General features: G+C 41.8%; 1 protein-coding gene across 9 annotated transcripts in view; it reads right to left on the bottom strand.

Moving 5' to 3' along the window:
- TNIK (TRAF2 and NCK interacting kinase) overlaps positions 1 to 16254 on the bottom strand; it is a 381221-nt gene that overhangs the window by 29256 nt on the left and 335711 nt on the right. For 8 of the 9 annotated variants that reach the window (XM_081954743.1, XM_081954744.1, XM_081954750.1 and 5 more), the window contains 3 exons: positions 11955 to 12084; positions 1831 to 1887; positions 895 to 1059 (listed from right to left, as the gene is read on the bottom strand). In XM_081954743.1, coding sequence (XP_081810869.1) covers positions 895 to 1059; positions 1831 to 1887; positions 11955 to 12084 — 352 coding nt within the window. The remainder of the gene's footprint in view (positions 1 to 894; positions 1060 to 1830; positions 1888 to 11954; positions 12085 to 16254) is intronic. The other variant, XM_081954747.1, reaches the window with a different exon arrangement.

Raw genomic sequence — 16254 nt, 5'->3', positions numbered from 1 at the left:
TCCTCCTGTGAGTTGTTTATCTAGGCCTGCTATATTTATGACCTCTATTAGGAGTCGTAATAATAGGAAGCATAATAATAGGTCGCAGGGAGGGGAATACTTTTCACCGGGGCTATTAGATTCCTTTTCCTAGAATATATTTCAAAAACCACCGCCATCCAGCACCGTGCCTGCAATCCAGGATAAAATCCTTAGCAATAGCAATAGCACTTAGACTTACATACCACTTCACAGTGCTTTACAATCCTCTCTAAGCATAGGGTCAGTTATATTGCCCCCAATTGGGTCCTCATTTTACACACCTCAGGACGGAAGGCTGAGTCAACCTTGAGCTGGTGAGATTTGAACTGCTGAACTGTAGCTAGCAGTCAGCTGATATAGCCTGCAGTACTGCACTCCACCTCGGCCTTGACTTACAACTGTTAATTTAGCAACAGTTTTAATTTACAAGGGCACTGAAAATAGTTACTTATGATTGTCACAGCAAACCGAGGGTTGTGTGTGATCAAAATTTGGGTTGCGGTGTTCCGGAGTCATGTGGTTTGTGGCTTCCGACTGGCAGTCAATGGGAAGAGCCGCAATTTGCTTAATGAGCACACGACTGGCTTAACCACCGTGGCAAAAAAAAAAAGATCATAAAATTGGGTGCAATTTACATCACAACTGCCTTGTTTAGCAAGGGAAACTCTATTCCAAATGGGGTCGAAGGTCGAGGTCTACCTGTAGTCAGAGAGATATTACATTGAATAACTAGCTACCTAGCCTAACAGGTATAACCCAAATCATGGCAGAGTCTGTTAAAATACATGGGTGCTTCCATAAAACAGAATGCTACAAAGCGAAACAAAGGGAAAGAGACAAGTGTCTAAAACCCAAAGGGCCTCTGCTACCTACTTCAGCCACTGGTTCCATCTCTTGCCCATGGGTGGAGACTCTCCCCAAGCCCTCCGTCGGTGTGCCCGCAGGTGAGTGGCTTTGTTGCACTAGATCGGGAAGGTTGACATGGCCAGCAAAACCATTGCTGGCTGGGTGGCCTGAGCGCTTGTGGTCACCAGAAGTCTGCAGAGACACAAGTCATATGGAAAAGAAGAGGAGGAGGAATTGCAGAAGGAAACACATTAAAAAAATCACAACTCAAGGCTGCCATATCAACCCACACTCTTAAGCGAGCACAGAAACACGACCCCAGCTTCTTAACGTACAACATGCAGCAAGAGGCAACTATCGACAGAGGTGACATTAGGAGGGCATGCAGCACGAAATGAATTCACAGCCCAGAGAGTTGTTGGTGGCAGCATGCTTCTACACCAGAAGAAAGGTGATTATGATCTTCTTTTTTAAAGACGAAGGTGAATCTAGAAATGCTGGAAATTTATACCAATGGGAAAGGCTATCGGGTAGGTGACAGGATGCAGAAGAGATCATTATAAGGACAGTGGAGTCAACATAGTTTTCATGTTTAAAGCAGTGTTTGGAAGCTGTCGATCTGGAAATGCCTACAGCAGGGGTGTCCAAACTTGGGAACTTTAAGATTTGTGGACTTCAACTCCCAGAATTCCCCAGCCAGCCATGCTGGCTGGGGAATTCTGGAAGTTGAAGTCCACAAGTCTTAAAGTTCCCAAGTTTGGACACCCCTGGCCTACAGGTTGCATGGCAGCTGACAATTAAGAGTAGAGGTGCTGACTGTGAGATATAGAGCTTTCAAAGAAATGCTTGGCACAAACAGAACAGCTTGATTAAGTGTCCTATCAGGATCTCGGGATTCTCGCACCACGAGAGCTGTGCCCCGATAGCACAGTTATTGCAAGTGCAGCCTAGTGTGATACTTGCCCTCAATGCAAATTCACTGGGCTTCTTTACTGGGCCAGCGATAATTTTAGAAATAAACTGGTGGGAAAAATGGGAAAAAAATGTGGATCTGAGTGTAGTTTCATTGCAATCTGCTTGCCATCTTCTATACAGTATCTTACATTAACAGAATCCTGCAACAGAATGTGTTGACTTTATAAGAAGGCATATTAAAAGGTGCTTGACATAATTATTTGGTCTCATTCTTTATCTTTGGGTGGCGAGGTTCAATTTTGACAATGCTGAACAGCATAGACCGACTCTCCCATGGGAAATATACTAATGTCCAATACCTGCTGCATTTTCAGATTGGTAATATTAAAATTTCCTTTACAGAAGCTTTCTCCAACTACCATATTTTTCAGAGTATAAGACGCACCGGAGTATGAGACGCACCAAGATTTTGAAGACGTAAATTAAAAAATATATATATTTTTGCACTCTGCAAACCTCCCAAAACCTCTGCACGCCTCATTTTTTGTGAAAAACGGGGCATGCAGAGAGTTTGAGAGGGCTGCAAAGTGCTCCTGAGGGCTGGGGGGGGGGCAACAATTGGCCCATTTTTCATGAAAACGGGCCCATTTTTTTGCCAAAACAAGGAGGCTTGTAGAGTGTTCTTGGGCCTGAAGGGGGCAAAAACGAGCAAAAATCAGCCTGTTTTTTACTCATTTTTGCCCTCCCCAGCATTTTGCAGGCCTTCCAAACCCTCTGCATGTCCATTTTTGTGAAGCAGATGGGTTTTGGAAGGCGAAAAATGCTGTATTCAGTCTATAAGACGCACTCAGATTTTCACCCCCTTTTTGGGGGGGAAAGGGTGCATCTTATACTCCGAAAAATACGGTAGCTATCACCCAGAGGAACTAATCTTCAACTCCATGATACTTCAGCCTACCTGGTCTATGATGACCAGATTAGGACAGGTAATCCTCGACTTACAACAGTGCATTTAGTGACTGTTCAAAGCTACAACAGGACTAAAAGAAGTGACATGACCATTTTTCACACTGACGATCATTGCAGTATCCCCATGGTCACGTGATCAAAATTGAGACACCTGGCAATTGATTCATATTTATGATTGTCAGTGTCCTGGGATCATGTGATCATCTTTTGCGACTGTCTGACAAGCAAAATCAATGGAAAAGCCACATTTGCTTAACAACCCTGTGTTGTGGCCCAACAGCGGCCGGCTGAGCTGTTGGTGGAATCTGACAGCGATGAACACTATGGGACTGCCCTGGAGGCTGAGGAAGACTGGGGGGGGGGGGTGTTTGTTGTCAGAGCAGGGATTAGAGAGCCCTGTTGGCCACCAGGTGGCGTCTGAGTCAGGGAGCAGTGAGGAAGAACAGAGGGAGGCTGTCCCTGACGTACGTAGGGCTGCAAGGAGGAGGGAGCAGCTTTGGAAAAAGGGTCACAGAAGGAAATAGGAACAGGTGGCTACTGATTGGCCCCTCCCAGAGAGCTTATAGGTGGGGCGACGGGAGAGGAATTTTGCAGGAAACAACAATTTACTGATCCAGCTGTAGAGAAAGATTGGGAGAATTTCATGAGTTCAAACCTTGTTTCATAGAGATAGCTTTCTGGGCTCCCAGCCAAGGGGTTGCTTATCTCCCTCCTTAGTTGTGGCAGACAGCCAAGTCTGTGTCTGTATATATTGTAGAGGCTTGGGACAGAACACCGTGTTACTAACTTAATGAATGCAGTGATTCACAACTGAGGTAAAAAAAGGGTGTAAAATGGGCCAAAATGTTTTCCTTGTAGAGTCTGGTGATGATACGAATCCAGTCCTTGTAGCCCCCAGAAATAGTGCAACATGTGATCCCGCACAAACATTACCACTCCTGGCTTTGTGTGTGGCATAAATCCAATATCAAAACAATATTAAGTCAAGAAAAGGGCGAAGCTAACATCTGCTGTCTGATAACTTTTCTCTGGTTCCTTCTAGTTGTCCAGAAACAGGTGGGCTTTGTGTGTGGCATAAATCCAATATCAAAACAATATTAAGTCAAGAAAAGGGCGAAGCTAACATCTGCTGTCTGATAACTTTTCTCTGGTTCCTTCTAGTTGTCCAGAAACAGGTGGGGAGCTCTAAGTTACCGTGCTTCCCCGAAAATAAGACCAGGCCTTATATTATTTTTTGCTCCAAAACAGGGGTGAAATGCTACCGGTTCGGGCTGGTTCGCCTGTACTGGTAGTAAAAGTTCCAACGATCGTGTGGCACAGCCGATTGCACCACAGCTGATCATCGGGACTTTAAAAACCTTTTTAAAGCATTTTTTTACTGGTAGTTAAAAATGCTTTAAAAAGTAAAAAAAAAAGTTCCAACAATTGTGTGGCACAGCTGATGGTCACACAGCTGATCATCACAAAATTTTCAAAAGCAATTTTTACCTACCAGTTTGGCAGAACCGGTAGTAAAAAAATTGCTAAAAAAGTTTTTAAAAAATTTGGTGCGCATGCGTGTGCAAGCATACAAGTAGCAGACTTCAGAGCATTTCACCCCTGCTCCAAAATATGCATTAGGTCTAATTTTATGGTTAGGACTTATTTTCATGGAAATACAGCATTAAATGCACCCATCTGGCTGACAATCTTAACTGGGGCTTATTTCTGGGATAGGATTTATATTACTAGCATCCTGAAAAAAAATCATGCTAGGGCTTATTTTCCGGTTGGGTCTTATTTTCGGGGAAACAGGGTAGTACCATACTCATTCAGATCTGGGCTGGAAAGTTGCCTGGAATTTTAAGTCCCCTTTGCTGTACAGTTTGAACCATGCCAGGATCTCTTGAGTAAATGAGCAATAATATCCTTTCTTACATGTTCTCATTAAATTGGTCTGGAGATAAATATTACAGCTTAACACATTTCAGAAGCAGAGTTTGCATGAATTCCACTCACTGCCTATTGAATGAGCTGTATAGAACTGGCCTTGGATCTCCTCTCCTGACATCCAGGGATCTGTGCTTATACCTAAAACCGGTCAGACTATGTCTTAACAGAGAAACTAGGGATCAGCCTTGGGTCTCCAATGCATTATATGAAACCAGGCTTTAAAGTACATTGACAAAACCATTGTTTGCTGTCTGGGTGTAACAGAGAAATGGTACGAATTAATTTTGATGCAGCTACCAAGATTGGCATGCAAAGAGAATGAAACTTGTGTGGGATAAGGGTAGATGATAGGTTGTTTGAAAAAATATGCTCTATTCTGGCAGAATCACTGCATCCAAACCAGAAATCTGGATTTAGATCCTGGCATAGGACAGTTATCTGGTGTAGTAATTACAAAATTAAGAAAAAAAATTGCAAAATGGTATTTTATTTTAACCCCATGGTTTTGGCTTGTAATAGTCTTGGCCTTCTTTTATCCAGTCAGTCAGGGCCATGTTAAAAAAAAAAGGTGGACCTGGACACACACACACAGAGACAAAAGGATATTTATTTTCACTGCGTTTTAACCTCATCAAATCAGTTCCTAATTAAAAGCACACCTGACCTACATTAGTTGGGATTGCTTCCCATTGATTTAATAACATCTCCTTTATTCCAGATGGCAACACTTTTGGAAAACCTTGCATTTGTATGTAACCTGGCTGTTCATAAATTGTGTCCAGCTCTGGAGGATCACAATGTGTATCTCTGCACTAATACTTATTTGAAAATCAAACAAAAACAGTCACCACTTTTTCGCATGGCCACCAACAACAGAAAGTGTTGGTAACTCCAGCCCTTTGGGTTACGTAATCTGGAATTCACCAAAACCCCTGGACATTTTTCCAAGCTATTTCTTTTTCACAGTGGCTAGAATAGAATAGAATAACAGAGTTGGAAGGGACCTTGGAGATCTTCTAGTCAACCCCCCCCCCCCCCCCTTTAGGCAGGAAACCCTACACCATTTCAGACAAACGATTATCCAATTTCTTCTTTTAAACACTTCCAGTGTTGGGGCATTCACAACTTCTGGAGGCAAGTTGTCCCACTAATTGTTCTAACTGTCAGGAAATTTCTCCTCAGTTCTAAGTTGCTTCTCTCCTTGATTAGTGTCCACCCATTGCTTCTTGTCAGGTGCTTTGGGGAATAGCTTGACTACCTCTTCTTTGTGGCAGCCCCTGAGTAGGCAGGCTACTCTAAGTCGAAGTGCACAAGTAGTTTCCCCTGCACAGATAAGTAAGTTTCTATTGTTCCCGTAGAGCAGGGGTCTCCAACCTTGGCAACTTTAAGACTTGTGGACGTCAACTCCCAGAGTTCCTCAGCCAGCTGGGGAGTTGATGTCCTCACAAGTCTTAAAGTTACCAAGGTTGGAGACCCCTGCCATAGAGCACACAAGCTTACTTGTGTATTAGATTCAATGAAGCTTAAGTGCTTCCATTTCAGCATCTCTTCCCTTCCACCACCTTCCATCTGCGGCTGGAGAAATGCAATCTAATCTAGCAAAAGAAAAAAGAAATCTGTTCTTCCTTCTAGTCTCTGCTGGCAATGAAAAAAAAAAGGGGAGGGATGAAAAAGAGAAAGAAAGCCAGTTGATGCTATTTTAGCTGAATTACAAGTCTGGCAGAAATTGTCAGCCATGTGTTACAGCTGCAGCAACCTGCTGTTTGTGCCTAATGTGTCACTTATTAAGGAAAGACTCTGGAGCAGGGTAATGTACCTGAAAGAGATTACCCCAGGCTGCATAAACGCATCTGCCACAATTCTTAAAACTCTCAATTTAATCAGAGGGCAACGATTTATTTAGGGGAGGACAGAAAGAGAGAGAAATAGAAATCTGAGGCACTCATCACAGCATGGTCCTCAAATCCCATCAAGTTTAAGGTCACTTTCATACACTTTTGCAAAAAAAAAAAAAAAAGGGACTACACAGAGAAGACACAAATGCAATTTCGCACATGATTTTTTTTTGCCAAAGGCAAAGAAGGAAAAAGAAAGAAGGAAAAAGAAAGAAAGAAAACGAAGAAAGAAAGAAAACGAAGGAAATCGTGAAAGAAAACAAATGTAGGAAGGAAGGAAAGAAAGAGAGTGAAGGGGAAAAAAAGAAAGAAAGAAAATGAAAAAAAGAAAATCAGTAAAGAAAGAGAATGAAGGAAGGAAGGAAAGAATGAAAGAAAATGAAGGAAGATAGGAAGGAAGGAAAGAAAGACAGAATGAAGAAAAGAAAATGAAAGAAAGAAGGAAAGAGGGAAGAAAGAAAGAAAACAAAGAAAAGAAAATCAATAAAGAAAGAAAATGAAGGAAGATAGGAAGGAAGGAAAGACAGAATGAAAAGAAAATGAAAGAAAGAAGGAAAGAGGGAAGAAGGAAAGAAAACAAAGAAAAGAAAATCAATAAAGAAAGAAAATGAAGGAAGATAGGAAGGAAGGAAGGAAAGACAGAATGAAGAAAAGAAAATGAAAGAAAGAAGGAAAGAGGGAAGAAAGAAAGAAAACAAAGAAAAGAAAATCAATAAAGAAAGAAAATAAAGGAAAGAATGAAAGAAAATGAAGGAAGATAGGAAGGAAGGAAAGAGAATGAAGAAAAGAAAATGAAAGAAAGAAGGAAAGAGGGAAGAAGGAAAGAAAACAAAGAAAAGAAAATCAATAAAGAAAGAAAATGAAGGAAGATAGGAAGGAAGGAAAGACAGAATGAAGAAAAGAAAATGAAAGAAAGAAGGAAAGAGGGAAGAAAGAAAGAAAACAAAGAAAAGAAAATCAATAAAGAAAGAAAATAAAGGAAAGAATGAAAGAAAATGAAGGAAGAAAGGAAGGAAGGAAAGACAGAATGAAGAAAAGGAAAGAAAGAAGGAAAGAGGGAAGAAGGAAAGAAAACAAAGAAAAGAAAATCAATAAAGAAAGAAAATGAAGGAAGATAGGAAGGAAGGAAAGACAGAATGAAGAAAAGAAAATGAAAGAAAGAAGGAAAGAGGGAAGAAAGAAAGAAAACAAAGAAAAGAAAATCAATAAAGAAAGAAAATAAAGGAAAGAATGAAAGAAAATGGAGGAAATAATGAAAGAAAATGGAGAAAGGAATGGAGGAAAGAAAGAGAAAGACAGAAGGAAGGAAAGAAAAAGGAAAGAAAGAAGGAAAGGCAGAAAGAAGAAAGACAGACAGAAGAAGAAAAGAAAGAAAAGAAGCCAGCTCCCTATATTGCCCTTCCCACTGTACTATTTTGGTACAGCTCACATTTTATGTCAACATGTTGGGAGACTTTCTCCACTACCATCTGGATTATGTCAGTATCTTATGTCTCATTTGCACAAGAATCATATTTTAAAGAGGAAAAAGGATGTGTAAAGTAGAAGACTTTCACAGAGAGTGTTTTATAGCAGGTCTTTTATCAGCAGACCTTAAAACATGAGGCGCTGCCAATGAGATCCAGAGGAGGAAAATACTAGAACTTACATTTTCTAGGACGGGGGTCTCCAACCTTGGCAACTTTAAGACTTGTGGACTTCAATTCCCAGCATTCCTCAGCCAGCAAAGCTAGTTCTAGTTCTATTACTAAACTGCATCCGGGAATGACCATTTAAGGCTTGGAATATGATTATATTGACACAATCAGAGAATCTAGATTGAAAATCTATCTAAGATGCCTAAAACTACTATTTAGGTGACAATTTTGCACCTATATTTTCTTCTTCCCATTATAGATGCTTTATTCCATGGCTACCTGTGCATTTCCAGGTCACAAAGTGAAAACAGATGTTTAAACATAATCCGTGAGCCCTGGAAGATGTGCCTGCTATAACCACTTTGAGGGATTTCCGAAGTAGAGAAAGTGCCAGTGAGTAGCTTGACAATTGCATGGACATGTACTCTGTACAGAGAAATACCCTGCGATCATTCTAGCTCCTGCCCCCGCAATGAAAAGACAGATATAACAGATTAATAGAGTTGGAACTTGTAGGTCATCTAGTCCAACCCGCTGCCCAAGCAGAAGACCCTACATCATTTCTGACAAATGGCAGTCCAGTCTCTTCTTGAAAACCTCCAGTGATGAAGCTCCCACAACTTGTGAAGGCAACTTCTGTTCCACTGGTTGATTGTCAGAAAATTTCTCCTTTATTTCTAGGTTGAATCTCTCCTTGGTCAGTTTCCATCCATTATTCCTTGTCTGGCCTTCGGGTGCCTTGGAAAACAGCTTGACCCCTTCCTCTTTATGGCAGCCCCTCAAATACTGGAACACTGCTACCATGTCTCTCCTGGTCCTTCTCTTCACTAGACTTTCCCTACCCAGTTGCTGTAACCGCTCTTCATACGTTTTCGTCTCTTAAGACAATAGAATATGACAAGAACTGATAATGCTGTCACTGCACCAGAAATAAAATTAGCTGGGAACACCCCATACTTGCTTCTAAAAAGAAACTATAGCTGGCTTCAACAATAAGCAACATTACTGCTTCCTCACAAAGGGAACGGGGTCATTTAATACCACAGATGATTACTGGACAGGGCTGGTGATCTTCATGTAAGATGTCAGGTATCCTTGTGAATGATACGCTGATCTAGCCTTTATTGTCTGGATGCTGTCCTTTTTTCTTAAGATAGGAGTTCTGACCATGAATCATCTTCTTCTACTTGTTCAGGCATAGGGCTTAAGAAAAAAAAGATAGATGGACTTTCTTTTTCCCAAGATTGTTTTCATGGTGTATGGCAGTGGTGGTTGCAGGCGGTACGCCCCGGTACAGGTGTACTAGAGCCTGGCGGGAGCACCAGATACCGTTCCGGTAGGGTGCTCCGGAGGAGCCACCTGCCCGCCCGAGCTCCTTACCGGTCTTTTAAGTCTTCGGTGCTTCCGCGCACAGACATGGCGCTTACAGTGCCTGTGTGATGCTCCACTGAGCAGCTGGAGCATTGCGGAGGCTCGCAGAGGTGCTAAGATGCATGAGCGTGCTGCATGTGTGCGCGCACACTGCACGTGTCCATGTGGACCCCGCAGGGCCCATTCCAACTGTACCGGAACGGGATCTGGAACCCACCACTGGTGTATAGGTAATGTTTTGAAGGAAGAGAAAAGAGGGAGGAATGGCTCTAACTCATGAATGAAAGACAGAATGGAATAAAAGAGAGTGGCTCTGAATCAATGTGTTTTCCCGTGGGACAAAACAAGACAGAATATGGGCTGGCTCATGCCCTTAGCTAAATTATCCTGCCTTCACTTGCCTCCTACAATCTGACCTTTTTGTCTTGACAGTCTCATCAAGCAAACCTACTCTTTTTATACAAAGAGAGGAAAGCAGTATTATTTCTCCAGGAGGAAACATTTTAGCAGGAAGCAGCCTGAGCAAAATGACGTTTGGGGCCAATGCCTCTGGAAATTCTCAACCATCCCGCTCATGGTTGTCCTAAAGGTGCTTGAAATATTTCCTTTTCTCATCCAACTGGCTGCTTCAGTTCTAGAACTGAAGAATAACTGAAGCAGCTTTTTGGATGAGAAGAAAAAAAAATTCAAAGGAAAAAAAACCCAAGAAAATCCAGTTGCCTTTTGGAAACACATATTTGGGACAATGTTTAGTGCAGTTACTTATCCTCATAAAGGTAAAGGTTCCTCTCGCACATATGTGCTAGTCATTCCCAAATCTAGGGGGCAGTGCTCATCTCCGTTTCAAAGTCAAAGAGCCAGCGCTGTCCGAAGACATCTCTGTGGTCATGTGGGTGGCATGACTAAAGGCCAAAGGCGCATGGAACACTGTTACCTTCCCACCAAAGGTGGTTCCTATTTTTTTATTTGCATTTTTTATGTGCTTTCAAACTGCTAGGTTGGCAGAAGCTGGGACAAGTAACGGGAGCTACTCCATTACGCAGCACTAGGGCTTCGAACCACTGAACCTTTGACCTTTCTGATCAACAAGCTCAGCGTCTTAGCCACTGAGCCACTGCGTATCATCATCATATCATCATATGAGGACCCAAATTGTTGGAGGCAATATGCTGACTCTGTAAACCACTTAGATTGGGCTGTAAAGCACTGTAAAGTGGTATATAAGTCTAGTGCTATTGCTATCATGATCTGCCACATATAAAGTTCATCTGTCAATGGCAGGATAATAATTATGGCAATCCACAAAGAGTTGTAGCTTTGCCTCAATGACTTTTACCGAAGTGCTCCTTTGTTACATTAGTGCAATTGTCTTGTCCCTATTATGTCTATGGAAATTCTCAGTCATCCAGATCCTAGTTGTCCCAAAGGTGCTTTTTTCAAGAGGCAACTGGTCTTTCTGGTTTTTCTTTGAAGACATTTCACTTCTCATCCAAGAAGCTTCTTCAGCTCTGTTATGTTATTTAGTCCCTATTATGTTTACAAAAAATCCCCACAAGTGTGTTTTTCACCACTGACTTTTAGAGAGGGTCTTCCTTCTCTTCTCTGAATATAGACCAAGATATAATAATTGGTGTGATAAGAATTATAATTAATCTAAATTAGCAACTGAGAATCTCTTCCATATACAGGCAATCCACGATTTTTTGAGACCAAAATTTCTATTGTTAAGTGAAACTTTTGTTAAGTGAGTTTTGCCCCATTTTGTGACCTTTCTTGCTACAGTTGTTGAGTGAATCACTGCAGTTGATAACTTAGTAACTCGGTTGCTAAGTGAACCTGGCTTCCCCCATTGATTTGGCTTGTCAAAAGGACGCAAAAGGTGACTACATGATTTTGGGACACAGCAATGGCCAAGTATCAATTGGTTGTCAAGCATCTGAATTTTGATCACATGCCCATGGGGATGCTACAAAAGTTGTAACTGTGAAAAATGGTCATAAGTGACTGTTGCAACTTTGAATGGTCATTAAATGAACAGTTATAAGCCGAGGACTACTTGTAGTATGTGAACCAAGTTTCTGTTTCACTTTTACAATATCCATTGTGTGCAAATTGCATGCTTTAAAGTCAGTTTGAAGGAAGATGAAGATCTGAAAACAACCTTGCTATGTCCTAAAGTGTTGGGTGCTGTTTATAGTTAAGACACATCTTTTGTTTAGATGTTATAATTATATTAATCAGCTGCAAACCAGCACAGTTTAATCAATCACTCTGTGCTCAGAATACACAGTGTAATTATTATTCATAGCCTACGAAGACATTATCTCTCAAAGACACCGCAGAGAAGAAATGGTTGCCACCCACTTACCTCCCTTATCATTAAAGTCCCTTCTCTTGAAATACTGCTAAATTTGTCGGGGTGGGGGGGCTCCAGACCACCATGGCTCGACACCATTCCTAGATTGTAGGACTCGTTGTTGGCTGGCACTCCTGTTGGTCTGAAAAATAGGAGTTTTCAAAACGAAAAGAGAACAGTTGGTTTCTCGTGATAAATACATGACGACTATAGAAAAAGAAAGTAATCTTAAAAGATTTGTAATTGCCAAGATTTAAGAAAATCAGAATCAGAAGCTAAAGGATTCTTCCTCATGTTCCCAAAATTCCGGTCTCTCTCATTCTTGGTATCTATTGCCTGACAAAGCAATTCTACAGGGATAGGATAGGTTCTGATCCTAAACTTGTGTCCCCCCCCCTTTTTTTTTTTTTGGAATGGGAAACACAAAGCTTGACATTACATTTTCGACTCATCCTGTGCTTCTTCCTGTCACATTCTAATAATATACAACTCTGACCACTCCATGAAATGTATTTTCTGAACAAACTTCAAGGAGAAAGACAGGGGAACTGCAGGATGCCTCTTTAAATGGGAAACTTATATCCAATGTTATCTGTCTTTTACTCTAAACATCAGAGCACATGTGCTCACCCAGCTGATGCTGAAAACTCCTTCAGGCATACCTGGGTACCCAGGAGCAACATCTACAGGGAAGCAGGGAGTCGGTCTGGTGGTTGGTCACTGCATCACAATCAAAGCTGTACCTTTCATTCACGCACGGCTATTGTGCTCCTATATAAAGGAGTTTTGAATGCAATACCAGAATAACAGAGCCGAAAGGGACCTTGAAGGTCTTTTTTTTTTGTTTATTTATACATTCTTCTTTTACATGCATAAGTGCTTTGTGAAGAGTGTATCGTGTGGGTCAATTTCCTTACACATAATAATATTTATCCAATTTCTAAACTCTAGTTCTATTATCAAGCCATTGATAAAACAAGTTCCATGGTAGAAAATATTCCGTATCTTCTTTATTCTTTATCTTTAATGTCAACCTATCCATTTCTGCACAATCTAGTATTTTTTTTAAAATTACACTCTCTTCTGTAGGTATTTCCTCATTTTTCCAGTGCAGTGCAAATGCAATTCTTGCTGTCAAGATATGCAATATTAAGTATATATTCCCTTTATTTATACTTTGCTGGTACTATGCCTAACAAAAATATTTCTGGCTTACAAATCTATATGTTGCTTTAACATTTTTTTCTAAGCATTTGTGTGCATTTTTGTCCTTTTTTTTGGCCTTTGCACATGTCCACCACATGATAATATGTGCCCGGTGTCTGATTACATTTCCAACATTTGGCAGACATGTTTTGGAACATCTTTGCTAACCTTGCCGGTGGTAGATGGGACCTTGGAGGTCTTGTAGTCCAACCCACTGCTCAAGCAGGAAACCCTATACTATTTCAGACAAATGGTTGCCCAATTTCTTCTTAAAAACCTCCAGTGATGGGGCACCCACATCCATCATCATATCTATTTTGATCCCCAATATTGTAATAGTTTCAAGTATTCACCGTACCATTATAATTCATATTGTGAGGTTCTTCTTGCCTTCAGCAGAAGCAAGACGAATGGGATTAGGGATAAGGAATTTATTGTTATATGACTAAATTTCAGGCAGGCAGTTCTTGCCACAAATAGGCTATTTTCAAAGTTATTCCCTCGGCTAGCATTATTGTCAAGTGCATACGTCCCAACCAGGCCATTTTTATTTTTGACAGCTCTCCAACATAAAATTGCAATACAGAATATTTTTCACCACATTAAGCAAAATGCAAACAAACTAACTGCCTAAACTTGAGCCATATGCTTTTGGTTGACTAATGAAAATAAGCAACAGCTGCACGTTTCTGCCTGAAGGCAGATATTGACCTAGATAACATTTATAGAAAGATAAATTAAAAGATGCTCATTTCATGAACCGGATGGACTGTTCAATTTGGTCAGCCTTCAGAATTTCAAGAAATTGCTGAAGTGTTTGTTGATGCAAATGGCAACGACATGTTCAAATATTAAAGATGGTGCCTGCCAAATAAAGTAACAATCTCTATATTTGAAACACAGAAGACTTCAGAGAGCGTTCTTTTTTTAAAAAACAAAATAATTCGGGGATTTTTCAAAAGATCCATTCCCAAATTCTTCAGTATGCGAATGAGAAAGAATGTATGAGAGAAATACATTCCATTGACAGACAGGATTGACTGTTGCTACATTAAGAATACACTTTGTGGAGCCCAAATTCACGATTTCATAAATATTGCATTAGGAACTCTACTTCAAGGTGGAAATGTAGGGCTTGGACAGCTAGGTCTTCCAAGAATTCAGCTAACTTGCTCAATGAACATTATAACGGTTGCAGGAACTGGGTATGTTTAGCTAAAGAGGAAGAAGGACTAGGGGAGACATGATAGCATTGTTCCAATATCTCAGGGGCTTCCACAAAGAAGAGGGAATCAAACTATTCTCCAAGGCATCTGAGGATAGAACAAGAAGCAATGGGTGGAAACTAATCAAGGACAGAAGCAACTTAGAACTGAGGAGAAACTTCTTGACAGTTAGAACAATCAATCAGCGGAACAGCTTGCCTCCAGAAGTTGTGAATGCTCCAACACTGGACGTTTTTAAGAAGATGTTGGATAGCCATCTGTCTGAAACGGTATAGGGTTTCCTGCCTAGGCAGGGGGTTGGACTAGAAGACCTCCAAAGTCCCTTCCAACTCTACTATTGTATTGTATTGTATGTCATTGGAGCTGTGGCCAATTCACTTTCCCAAGTAATCACATGAGAAACTGGGACAGTTAAGGGTCATTGCCATCACTGCTACTACCATTACAGTCTTGCCATCCCCACCCCGTCACTGCAGGCCAGACAGGGACAGCCGAAGGGCCAGATATAACCTATGGTCCATAAAATGCCTAGATGTGCATTAGAAGGAGGAATAACCTTGGTGGCTGATGCTTGCACTTAATGCATTTTGGAAGCAGGAGAGCTGCAATAGGGGATGGAGGAATGATGTAAAGCAGACATAGTCAGGATCAGAGGTGGTCTTCAGCAGGTTCTGACCAGTTCTGGAGAACTGGTACCAGAAATTTTGAGTAGTTCAGAGAACCGGTAAATACCACCTCTGACTGGCCCCGTCCCCATCTATTCTCTGTCTCCCGAGTCCCAGATGATTGGGAGGAAATGGGGATTTTACAGTAACCTTCCCCTGGAATGGGGTGGGAATGGATATTTTGCAGTATCCTTTCCCTGCCACGCCCACCGAGCCATGCCCACAGAACCAGTAGTAAAAAAATTTGAATCCCACCACTGGTCAGGATATATCTATGGGCATTCCCATTGGTTTTTTTAAGGGAGAGGAATTGAGAGGAAGGGATATTGATTGACTGATTCAGAGAAGCCTCTTTACAGCTTACAGAACTATTTTGTTACATCTCTTACTTCAAAAGGATAGAAAAACCAGCCACTCTAGTCTAAGTAATTGGCTTCAGAAGTGGTTCCAGAAACCACAAAAAAGGAGGCATGGGGGTCCTATGTGACTATAGGCCCCCATTTTGCTCATCTACATCCATGGTTCGCCTGGATTTGGGAGAATATGTAGCTAACGTTATGGCCGGTTTGGAAAACCTCCAAATCCCACCCCTGGCTGGTCCCGTCCACCCCACCTCTGCCACCCCACCACGGCCCTCCCAGGAGTCTCCACACAACCCCATTTTGGATGCGAGGTAAAGGTCTGCGCGGAGGCTCAGGGAGAGGGGGGAAATGTGTCTCCCAGAAGGCCTCTGGAGCCTGGGGAAGGCGAAAACGCCCCCTCTGCTGTGGTGCAGGAGGCCAACTAGGCCACGCCCATCATGGCCACGCCCCCCCAGCAACTGAGCAGAGAACCTGCTGCTGAAATCTTTGAAGCCCACCCCTGCCTACAGCTTACTGCCATCCTCTGATTCCTTACCAAACAATCTAATGAAAGGGCATGTATTTACTTGCTGGGTCCCTTCACCACTGTTGTTGTGCATTGTTCACTTTTCTTTGGGCAGAAAGAGAGAACAGGAGACTAAGCTCCTGGCCTAATCTGGTGGGAAATATTTTGCATACATTATGGGTGTGTGTGTGTGTGGCTTTTTTCAGCAATAGTCTACAGCAGAGGTCTCCAACCCCTGGTCTGTGGACTGGCACCAGGCCGCAGCACGGCAAAAACTGGGCCATGCAAACCAGTTCAACTCCAGTCAATGGGATGCAGGCAGCATATGAAACCCACCGGTCTGTGGAA

Source organism: Natrix helvetica, assembly GCF_964273705.1.
Source record: "Natrix helvetica genome assembly, chromosome: 5".
Lineage (NCBI taxonomy): Eukaryota > Metazoa > Chordata > Lepidosauria > Squamata > Natricidae > Natrix > Natrix helvetica.
Note: the sequence above shows the minus strand (reverse complement) of the source record. Positions and strands in the feature narration are given on the sequence as shown.